The sequence below is a fragment of the Podarcis pityusensis genome (genome assembly GCF_964106645.2).
Source record: "Podarcis pityusensis genome assembly, chromosome: 11".
In the NCBI taxonomy this organism is placed as follows: Eukaryota; Metazoa; Chordata; class Lepidosauria; order Squamata; family Lacertidae; genus Podarcis; species Podarcis pityusensis.
In genome coordinates, this window is record NC_138036.1 from 8,897,389 (window position 1) to 8,909,588 (window position 12,200).

Here is a 12,200-nt window from a genome sequence, read left to right on the forward strand (position 1 = left end):
CGTTGTACCAGCCATCTTCCTTGTTGCAGGTTGCATTTTAAGGGCTGTCACATGGAAGATGGAACAAGCTCGTTTCTCCAGTTCCCAACCAATGGATTCAAGTTACAAGAAATAGGGCTGCCATATGTCTGGATTTTTCTGGACATTACAGGAAAAAGACCGAAGCATAGCTGTCAACTTTTCCCTTTTCTTGCGAGGAATCCTATTCGGAATAAGGGAATGTCCCTTTAAAAAAGGGAAAAGTTGACAGCTATGGACCAAAGTGATGTCCAGGCAGGGGGAATCTCTGGAAGACAGCATTTTGTCCTGGACAATTTGGGGGTTTCCTTAAAAGCTTAACAACTTTTGGGGTGTCCTGGTTTTTACTTTTCGAAATACAGTGGTACCTCAGGTTAAGTACTTAATTGGTTCTGGAAGTCTGTACTTAACCTGGAGCGTTCTTAACCTGAAGCGGACTTTCCCATTGAAAGTAATGGAAAGTGGATTGATCCGTTCCAGACGATGAAAAAACACCCCTAAAACAGCAATTTAACACAAATTTTACTGTTTCACGAGACCATTGATCCATAAAATGAAGGCCATGATCAATGTATTGTACTATAAAATAAATAAGACAGTATTTTAGATGAAAAAAATTAAAATTTATTTCCAAACTCACTGTTTGGAGGGGGCTCAAGGTCTTCTTCCACAATCACAATCGACTTGGCTCCCTGCATTGGTGGAGGCCTCAGAGAGCTCCTGAGGCTGGAGCCCAGTCGCAGAGCCTCTGCAGGCCCCATGGATGCCAGGGCTTGGCTCCCAGCATTCGTAGAGGCCTCAGAGAGCTCCATACACTCCGCCGATGTCTGGGTTTGCCTCCAGGCAGCAGCGAGGCCTCCAAGAGCTTGGACAACTTACTTCTGGATTATAATCATTCGTAACCCGAAAAAATGTAATTTGAAGCGTTAGTAACCCGAGGTACCACTGTATGGCGAGATTCCAACTCAACATCAGGAAGAACTTTCTGACGGTAAGAGCTGTTTGACAGTGGAACAGACTCCCAGAAGAGATGGTGGTTTCTCCTTCCTTGGAGGTTTCTAAGCAGAGGTCGGATGGCCATATGTCATGGATGCTTTAGCTGAGATCCCTGCATTGCAGGGGGTTGGACTAGATGACCCTCAGAACCCCTTCCAACTCTACAATTCTATGATTCTATAAATTACCCACCCCTCTTTTTCATTAATGCTATGATTCTGACATCTTCTGATTCAGAACCACAGGGGCTCAGCCACCGTAGTTTTTGATTCACACAGTAGATCGCCTTCTACTGGTCCACAATAGAAAGTGTCCTTTCCTACTGCATCACGGTGTGGTACGCTGGTTTGACATCAACTGATAGGAAGTGCCTACAGAGGGTGGTGAATACAGCACAAGATATTATGGGCTGTCCCGTGAATCCGCTGGATGAAACAGCAGAAGAACATTGACTCAGGAGAGTGAGGAAAATTCTCAGGGATGATTCACACCCTGGCCGGCACTTTCTTAATCTCCTGCCCTCAGGCAGAAGATATAGAAACATAATTAGTCGCACCAACAGGGTAAAGAAAAGCTTCTATCCGTGTGCTGTTAGGCTGCTGAATGAAAAGATAACAACAGGGCAACTGACTTTCGGGTTTGTTGGGTGTGCATCAGTAAACGAGGGGAATTAAGACTAAGAGAGCTGAGTGGGGGGTGCTTGTGTAATCTCACTGTATACAAGTTATACAAGTGACAACAAAGTGTTTCAATATTTCAATACCCCTAAATCTGCTTGGATGTGGGTCTGTTGAATCTGTACTTAAATTTCATGACAAGGATATATAATCATTCTTCCATTCACACAGCTCACCTGTCACTATGCAACAAGGCCTACACATGTCTAACTCGCCTCATTGCACCCAGCCCGTCTGTTCTCATTCCAATATCTTTCCCTCAAAACAGTTATGCAAAACCACAGTCTCGCCTATTGACAATAACCACCCGCTGCACTTCAATGCGCTTTTAAGTGGCTCAGTTAACTATAGTACACTTTCTGCAAAGCTACAGAATTGTCAGGATATGCGTTAGATGAGCTTTTACGTTTTGGGATGAGGGGGTAAGCGAAAAAGGCTTCTGAATGGGCATTTCAAAACAGCGGTAACAAAAGGATTAACACATGTATGGGTCTGTGAGTGTTCAGGTTATACATGCAGGTGTCGTTCAAATTTTCGCATGCATTTAGAATGTGCTGCATCCATCAGTGAATCAAGATACGTCGCAAACCAAAATCTCTCATATTAGCTTACTGCAGAGAAAGCTGCTGAGTTCACAGATACCCAGCGAGACTCACTTGCTGGTCAGATGGGCTTTTGGAGTGATGCCAAATTCTCCAAAGAGAGTAACAAAGACATTGGCATCGGTCCCCGCTCCTCGGACGTCTCCTGTCACCGTCACGACTTCGTAGACTGTGGATACAAATTGGAGGAAATACGTGAAACCAGCAGGAAGAATGTATCTTACTCTCCAGGGTGGAGTGGAGCAACTGGTCAAAATGGACCCCACTGTCAAGATTTGAAACAAGATTCATTTTAGAGTAAGTACAGGATTCAGAGCAAAGATCTTTTCAATGCCTCACTTCTGAAAATATAAAAAGAGGAAGATTAGGACTGGAAGCAGAGATGAACAACTCTGTCAATTTTGTTGTGCCTCAGTTTCTCATTTTTCCAACCTCTCCATATTCCCGAGGTAGCTTACAATTTTTAAAAACAAGTCGTCATGAAAATTTGTCATGGTATGCATTTTTGTGTTTTTAAACAACAAACCACTCTGTGATCTTCAGGTGAAGGGTGGTATGTAAAGTTATGAAATAATAATAATAATAAGCATTTCAGCGTACATTTCTCCTAATATATACCATTTTGCAAGCAGTATTAACTAAAATACACATTTTTTCAAGCAATCAAAATGAATTTTGGATCATCTTTGGAGTTTACTTAAAAAGAAATGTATTAATAAAAAATCATTTAAATGCTGCAGCCATAGGAGTAAGTTTTCTACTTATTTTAGACAGGGCTTCTGAAATAGTTGACAATTTCATGTAAATTATGAGTGACTGGCAACCCTTTTATAGCATATCCTGGCACCCTCCAGAAATTTCAAACTATAACTCCCGTCAGCCCCAAGCAAAACACCTATACCAGCTGAGGCTGATGGGAATTGCAGTTGAAAACCTTGGTAAGACATGAGGTTGGCAAAGGTTGCTGTATCCTATATTTGCAAATCCAAGCACTGAAACCTGGAAGAGGCACATGCAGGAATTCCATGGGCTTTGTTATTCTTGATGAGCCACTGCAAAGTCAAATGTTATTATTTCTGATTCATTGCGTGATGAGTGCCTTGAGTCATTTGGAGTCTTAGCTGGGAGCAAAACATCAGTCTACCTTTCGGAAGCCAGGAAAACACATATTGGTTTCTTCACAGCGCTGGCAGATATTGGTTCAGAAACTGGCAGATTCTGTGATCTAATTTCAATTTGTGCTGGGCAGGGAAGCACATTTACCAGAGAGATGCCAAATTCACCCCACAGGTATCCATTGTGATTAGCAAGCAATGCACCCTTTATATCGTGCTGATTTGATAGAAAGTGGTATCTCAGATTACAGACGCTTCAGGTTACATACGCTTCAGGTTACAGACTCCGCTAACCCAGAAATAGTACCTCGGGTTAAGAACTTTGCTTCAGGATGAGAACAGAAATCGCATGGCAGCGGGGCGGCAGCAGCGGGAGGCCCCATTAGCTAAAGTGGTACCTCAGGTTAAGAACAGTTTCAGGTTAAGAACGGACCTCCAGAACGAATTAAGTTCTTAACCCGAGGTACCACTGTATCTCTCCACCCTCTTTGCAAACTTGTTGTAGAGGTACAACTATAGAAGAATGAGCACAGGTTCAGTTACAGAGGGGTGAATCTGTCAGTCTTGGTTTCTCTTTTTTTCCAGTCTTACATGCAGTTCTCTGGATTTGCTCATAAGTTTGTGTGTTTGTTTATTTGGTTGGTTGTTTTTTAAAGTCTTCCTGAAAATTCACCAGCATAATGTGAACTTCTGCTATACCTCAGGCACGTCCAACAGGTAGATCATGATCTACTGGTAGATCACTGGACGTCTATTGTAGATCCCTGGCTCAACAACTGTGACCTGAATCCCCAAAAAGGGGGTAGATCACTGCCAGTTTTTAACTCTGTGAGTAGATCACAATCTCTGGGGAGTTGGCCACCCCTGATACACATCATGGGTCGGCAAACTATGGCCTGGGGGCCGGATGTGGCCCAATCGCCTTCTCAATCTGGCCCACAGACAGTCCGGGAATCAGTGTGTTTTTACATGAGTAGAATGTGCCCTTTTATTTAAAATGCACCTCTGGGTTATTTGTGGGGCATAGGAATTTGTTCATTTTTTTTCTTCAAAATATAGTCTGGCCCACCACAAGGTCTGAGGGACAGTGGACCAGCCCCCTGCAGAAAAAGTTTGCTGACCCCTGATATACATTTTTCTACACAATTCTTATTTATACAAAACAAGTTTCCCTAGAATAATTCATTTCTGTGTGTGTGTGTGTGTGTGTGTGTGTGTGTGTGTATAGTACATTACTTTTCTGGAGAAGTTAGGCTAAGTGAAAATGTTGAGGGTTGGGGGTATGTGATGAAGGTTCTGGAAACCAAGCCTTGTGAGGAACAGTTGAGGGAACTGGGTATGTTTGGCCAGGAAAAGAGAACACTGAGTGGAGATATGATAGCCATCTTCAAATATCTCAAGGGCTGCCACAAGCTTGTTTTTCTCCTGCTCTGGAGGGTAGGACCCGAACCAATGGCTTCAAGTTACAAGAAAGGAAATTCTGACTCAACATCAGGAAGAATTTACTGATGGTTAGAGCTAACCAATAAATTCCCCATCCCTGTTTTTCATTGATGCTGAAGTATTTTTCAGCCCTTAGGTTTATTTTTACAATGCACATAGCAGATCTTCAGCAGTCAAATACTCAGTGATCTATCCTGTTAGGCAAAGATCATAAGATGACCTGGATGTTCGCCAAATTCTGTGTACAGATCTGTAGGAGCAGACCATCCCCCAACCCAAACTAGTTTGCTAAGAAAATCCCCAAACTTGGTTCCATGGGTGAGTCTGGGTCATCTCTCTGTGGTAGCTTATCTTAAAATTTTAAGTGTCTATATGCTTATCGCAGGGACACGGGTGGCAGTGTGGGTTAAACCACAGAGCCTAAGACTTGCCGATCAGAAGGTCGGCGGTTCGAATCCCCATGATGGGGTGAGCTCCTGTTGCTAAGTCCCTTCTCCTGCCAACCTAGCAGTTCGAAAGCATGTCAAAGTGCAAGTAGATAAACAGGTACCACTCCGGTGGGAAGGTAAACGGCATTTCCGTGTGCTGCTCTGGTTCACCAAAAGCGGTTTAGTCATGCTGGCCACATGACTCGGAAGCTGCACGCCGGCTCCCTCGGTCAGTAAAGCAAGATGAGCGCTGCAACCCCAGAGTTGGTCACGACTGGACCTAATGGTCAGGGTTCCCTTTACCTTTTACCTTATGCTTATTGCATTTCTAAATTTTAAATTTATTGTTGTACATTGTTTTAAATGTTTGCTTTCCTTCTGGGATTGTACCCCCAAGTGTGTTTTAGAAGCTGGTCTCCGACCATAATAAATTTATGTATCTATTTATCTATCCATCTATCTACCCAGTGGTCTACTGATCTGTTAAACATAAAATCAGATCATCCATCCACCCAGGTTTTTAGAAGCAGAACAGAAAGTCACACTATAAAGTCACACTTGCCTTTTCAGACCTACCCCAACAGAGCTGAAAGACAAGGTGTAAATTAATTAGTAAAGTGGTCCTCTTCATTTCCCTCATTATTGAATGCAGCCTGTTTTTAAATACATATCATCTTACAAGTATTCATTCCCTGTAATGTGCCTATGAAAGAGCAACGCTCCTCACTGAGGCTGTTTAGATATTTCAGGTTGCCAGAAGCCTCTGACTTCCTAGAGCTACTTGTGCGAGATATCAAGGGCTTGATGCTTCTTGACAGCAAGGCTGGGGCTGAACAGAACTGCGTCCTGCAGGCAAGATGGATTCTTCCACTTCTCAGAGCTAAGAATCACATAGAATCATAGAACTGTAGAGCTGGAAGGGACCCCCAGAGTAATCTCTTCCAGCTCCCTCACAATGCATGGATTTCAGCTAAGGCAGCCTGGGAGTCATTCTGGACTCACAGCTGTCCATGGAGGCGCAGGTCAATTCTGTGTCCAGGGCAGCTGTCTACCAGCTCCATCTGGTACGCAGGCTGAGACCCTATCTGCCTGCGGACTGTCTAGCCAGAGTGGTGCATGCTCTGGTTATCTCCTGCTTGGACAACTGCAATGCACTCTACATGGGGCTACCTTTGAAGGTGACCCGGAAACTACAACTAATCCAGAATGTGGCAGCTAGACTGGTGACTGGGGGCAGCTGCCAAGACCACATAACACCACTCTTGAAAGACCTACACTGGCTCCCAGTACGTTTCCGAGCATAATTCAAAGTGTTGGTGCTGACCTTGAAAGCCCTAAACAGCCTCGGTCCATTATACCTGAAGTAGCGTCTCCACTCCCATCGTTCCGCCCGGACACTGAGGTCCAGCTCCGAGGGCCTTCTGGCGGTTCCCTCATTGCGAGAAGCAAAGCTACAAGGAACCAGGCAGAGGGCCTTCTCAGTAGTGGCACCCACCCTGTGGAACGCCCTCCCACCAGATGTCAAAGAGAAAAACAACTACCAGACTTTTAGAAGACTTCTGAAGGCAGCCCTGTTTAGGGAAGCTTTAAATGTTTAATAGGTTATTGTATTTTAGTGTTCTGTTGGAAGCCGCCCAGAATGGCTGGGGAAACCCAGCCAGATGGGTGGGGTATAAATAAAATATTATTATTATTATTATTATTATTATTATTATTATTATTATTATTACAGATGGCCATCCAGCCATCCAATCTCTAAAGAAGGAGAGTCCACAACCTCCCGAAGGATACCGTTCCACTGTAGAACAGCTCTTGCTGTCAGAAAGTTCTTCCTGATGTTTAGTTGAAATCTCCTTTCTTGTAACTTGAAGCCACTGGTTCGAGTCCTACCCTCCGGAGCAGGAGAAAACAAGCTTAATCCCTCTACTATGTGACAGCCCTTGAGATATTTGAAGATGGCTATCGTATCTCCTCTCAGTCTCCTCTTTTCAGGCTAAACATACCCAGCTCCTTCAACCAATCCTCACAAGGCTTTGTTTCCAGACCCTTCGATCATCTTGGTTGCCCTCCTCTGCACATGCTCCAGCTTGTCAACATCCTTCTTAAATTGTGGTGCCCAGAATTGGACACAGTATCACTGGATGGGGCAGCTGAAATAGTCCTGCATTGCAAGGGGTTTGACCAGATGATTTGCCCAATCCCTTCCAACTCTTCAATTCTTTGATTCCAAAGGAAAATAAAGATGGCCACAAATGGAAGTGAGGCAAATAGCTCAAAGCTTACAACACATTTATGATTTCAGGCTTGCTTTCACAACAGGGTAGAGGGACCCTTTGTGATACAAAACGAATTAGAATGTTATTATTACGGTCACGGACCAGTTCCAAGTCACTTACAATATCAGGAAAATCATAAAACACAACACGGATACATTGAATTGCAACTGGGTTTAACAGAGACAATTCAGATATAGCGGCAGTTTAAAAAGTATATTAAATCTTGAACACTAAAATATAACCTAAAATTATCATTTAAAAGCTTAATCATTTTGGTAGTACAGCTTGTTCCCTAAGTTTTATGGCAGTCGCACAGAATTTGGCCACCATGATACAAAACTTGCATAGTTGCATATTTGGTAGAACTGGGGTCGACGTGCTTGTCCTCAACCGTTTCAGACCCAGGACTTGCTTTCATGCATTTAGGAACTCATTCCTTAATTATTTTATCATGCATTTTTACAGTGGTGCTCTGCTGTTGCGACCCACCTTGGATCAGGCCGTGGCCTGGTAGTGAATCCCAACCCATCAGCCAGAAGTCCACTGCCAACGGAGCAGAGGAACTATAAAGGTAAAGGTAAAGGGACCCCTGACCATTAGGTCCAGTAGTGACCGACTCTGGGGTTGTGGCGCTCATCTCGCTTTATTGGCCAAGGGAGCCAGCGTACAGCTTCCGGGTCATGTGGCCAGCATGACTAAGCCGCTTCTGGCAAACCAGAGCAGCGCACGGAAACACCATTTACCTTCCCACCGGAGCAGTACCTATTGATCTACTTGCACTTTGATGTGCTTTCGAGCTGCTAGGTTGGCAGGAGCAGGGACCGAGCAACGTGAGCTCACCCCGTCGTGGGGATTCGAACTGCCGACCTTCTGATCGGCAAGTCCTAGGCTCTGTGGTTTAACCCACAGCGCCACCAGCGTCCACATTTTGTATGCATCACATCTATGAGCCACACTGGGAGGGAGCTGGTCACCAGCCACACAATTTTGTTTCCCTCATAATAACCCCAGTCCTAAGCATGCAGCCAGCCCTATGGCAGAGGCTGCTGCCTGGACTCAGCCTTTAGTCCTTTTCACATGTTATTATCTCAGGTGGATGATAACAAGAGGCCTACCCAAAAGGACTGTCGTACAAACTGAATTTTTGGTCTTTAATGCTATCGTTTAACTTTATTCTTTGCTCCTCCTTCTGATTTATCTGGGGGGGGGGTTGTTAGGTGATCTGAATCATTTAGCGTTTTGCTGCTTTTTTTCCTTTCATCATTGATTTTGTTGGTTTCTAAATGCTGCCTTGGGTGGTTTTTTAACTAGAAAAGTGGCTTATAAATATTTTAAATAAGTAAGTAAGTAAATAATTAAATGCAGTCCGCATCTTCAATGATCCTCACATTCATCTCTCGTTACCCTTGCACCCTCCTTCCCAGTTTTTCCTTTGCTGTCGCTCCAGCTGTCAAAATTTTGACTGTAGGCAGCTTGGGGCAGGGATTTTTTTGCTACTGTGTAAGCCACCATTTTATTAAGCTATCCCAGTTTTGTCCCCCATTTCCCCAAGGAACTCGGGGCAGCATGCAAGGTCCAATCCCGCCCCACACTCCATTCCATCCTCACAAAACTCCTGTAGGAGAGTCACAACACCCCTGGGTGACCGAGAGTCACTCAGTAAGCTTCATGACTAAGCAGGATATACACTGAGGTCTCCATCCATCACATCACACTGAGCTGGTGCCTTGTCTTGTAAACCAAACCACTAAAACTGCTTTGAGCACCAGTGCAAAGGGATCCCTGATGCTGAGACCCTATAACCCAAGCCCTGAAAGACCTATACTGGCTCCCAGTATATTTCTGAGCACAATTCAAAGTGTTGGTGCTGACCTTTAAAGCCCTAAATGGCCTTGGCTCAGTATACCTGAAGGAGAGCCTCCACCCAACTTGTTCAGCCCGGACACTGAGGTCCAGCTCTGAGGGCCTTCTGGAGGTTTCCTCCCTTCAAGAAGTGAGGTTACAGGGAACCAGGCAGAGGGCCTTCTCGGTAGTGGCACCAGCCCTCCCAGCAGATGTCAAGGAAATGAACAACTATCTGACTTTTAGAAGACATCTGAAGGCAGCCCTGTTTAGGGAAGTTTTTAATATTTGATGTTTTGTCATGCTTTTAATATTCTGTTGGGAGCTGCCCAGAGTGGCTGGGGAAACCCAACCAGATGGGCAGGGTATAAATAATAAATAAATTATCATCTTCATCATCATCATCTCTCCCGGCTTACCTTTTTTCTTGTTGTACTCATCTTCAGTTTCATGGCAAGAATCCGAGTGATAATCCCTAAGTTCTTGCTCATACATCTCAGCAAAATTCTCATCATCCTTTTTCTTCTTCTTCTTGTCTTTGTCCTTGGACTTCTTCCCTTTTTTCTTTTTCTTTTTCTTCTTCTTCTTTTTCCCACCATAGTCGTCGTCGTCTTCCTCGCTGTCACTCCACTCTTTCTTCTTCTTTTTCTTCTTCTTCTTCTCACTCCTCTCGTCCTCCTCATCCTCTGTCAAGCCCCTTCCTCTCTCCTGTTCCTCCTCATCTTCCTCATCTTCCTCCACCCCCTCATCTTCCTCATCTGATGATCTGCTCATCCTCTCCCCCCAGTTATCACCTACACTTTGCCTTCTCTTTCCTCATCCCTCCACAACAGCCTTTCCTCTCAGGGCTCTTTGGACTTCCCTCGAGCCTTCTTCCCTTGATTCTCTCCTCTGTATCCCTCCTTGCTCTTCTGCCTCTTGAAAGATGCTAGTTTCCTCTAAGCTTCCCCGAATCTGCACCTCCCTCGATGCCTGCGCTGTGGACTTCCTCCCCTGCTTGCAATCGATAATCCCATCAGACGGTCGCTTCTTTGACTGCCTTTAACTTTATCCTTCCTGTCTTCCACCTGTTTGGCCAAAAGGCCTCTTCTGCTCACATCTTTCGTTTCCTTCTCTCCTTTTCGGTTCCATTACTTATTCATTGGCCTGATCAGAGTTGCTTCCTCCACCTCCGTCGTCTTCGGCATCTTTTTTTAAAGAAGAGCTTTCCTCTCCTGAGATCAGATCTTGCCATGAGTCTACCATGTCACACCTAGCCAATGAAAGCCAGAATCCCTTCAAATGTAGGTCAGGAAGGGAGCCTGTGATGAAATTCTCCCGTGGCCTGAGCCCAGAGAGAGATTTATGCAGTGGGGCAAGTTTACACCACTCTCCTCACAGCCCCACTTTGAGCTTCAGAAGACTTGGCTACGTTTGGCATGGGAGAGGGGGGAGATTACCTGGAGCTCCTTCGGTCAGCTGACCCCAAGACAGACAGACAGGTGAAAAGAGAGAGAGAGAGAGCTACTTTATCTGGCTGGTTTGCAGTTCCTTCTCCATTATTCATGGGTCTCAGGATTGCTTTACAGCTGGGGACCTCAAACTTTGTGGCAGAGAAACTCCCGAAGTCGACGGGTGAAGTGCCATAGGTTAGGAGGAGAGCAAATACGTTGCCTGCGTGAGCTCCCAGGTTTGGTCCCTGAAATCTCTCAGTAAAAGGTAAAGGTAAAGGGACCCCTGACCATTAGGTCCAGTCGTGGCCAACTCTGGGGTTGCGGCGCTCATCTCGCTTTATTGGCTGAGGGAGCCAGCATATAGTTTCCGGGTCATGTGGCCAGCATGACTAAGTCGCTTCTGGCGAACCAGAGCAGCGCACGGAAATGCCGTTTACCTTTCCGCCGGAGTGGTACCTGTTTATCTACTTGCACTTTGATGTGCTTTCGAACTGCTAGGTTGGCAGGAGCAGGGACCGAGCGACGGGAGCTCACCCCGTCACGGGGATTCGAACCGTCGACCTTCTGATTGGCAAGTCCTAGGCTCTGTGGTTTAACCCACAGCGCCACCCGTGTCCCTGTGGGTCTCTCAGTAGTGCCACCGTTAAGCCGCCTTGAGATCAATATTTGTCGTTGAGAAAACAGAATGTGCATATTAAATCAAATCAAAGAAGTGTTTGCACTTAAACTGCTAGTATGAAGTAGGAGCCCTATCAAAGAAAGGCTTTTGTTGTTGTTTAGTCATGTCCGACTCTTGGTGACCCCATGGACCAGAGCACGCCAGGCACTCCTGTCTTCCACTGCCTCCCGCAGTTTGGTCAAACTCTGTATCTAAACTCTGTTTCTGGGATGCTCAGAGATGGAAAGAAGACAAAGTTTTCCCAACCAGAGAAGAATGGCAAACCAAACTGATGGACTATGCCGAAATGGCAAAGCTAGTTGACTGGAAAGCTCAGGAATCAAAAGGACAAAAGTTCTACAAAAGAATGGGAGAAATTTATAAGTTGCTTAAGAGACCACTGTAAGCAGATGGAAACATTGGCAGGATTTTGACTTCACTTGTAGTGTAACAATTACTATGGAAAATATGGGTTTATACAATAGTTAGGGTTTGAAGAAAATGCAGTCTTGAACGTTTTAAATTGGACTCCAGGGAGGGGACAGGGGGAAGTCCTGAGATTCAGAGAAATCTCTGCATATGGATGTGTATTTGATTTTTTTTCTTTATGATTTTGCATTGTAAAATCAAATAAAAATGATTTTCAAAACAAACAAAAAAAGTATTTAAACTCTGATAATTTTTTCCTCTGTGTTTATTACTTATTGCACTT

At 44.8% G+C, this 12,200-nt stretch overlaps 1 protein-coding gene across 5 annotated transcripts in view; it reads right to left on the minus strand.

Annotated features, from left to right (window-relative positions):
* The window catches only part of LOXHD1 (lipoxygenase homology PLAT domains 1), a 187,559-nt gene that overhangs the window by 150,432 nt on the left and 24,927 nt on the right, over nt 1-12,200 (minus strand). For 4 of the 5 annotated variants that reach the window (XR_013977591.1, XM_080973373.1, XM_080973372.1 and 1 more), the window contains exons 1-2: nt 9,817-10,124; nt 2,348-2,462 (exon numbers count right to left, since the gene is read on the minus strand). Coding sequence is in view for 4 of the 5 variants with exons in the window: in XM_080973373.1 (XP_080829499.1) it covers nt 2,348-2,462; nt 9,817-9,892 (191 nt within the window). In the remaining variant the exon portion in view is untranslated. Of the gene's footprint in view, nt 1-2,347; nt 2,463-9,816; nt 10,125-12,200 lie in introns of those variants that run through there. The other variant, XM_080973371.1, reaches the window with a different exon arrangement.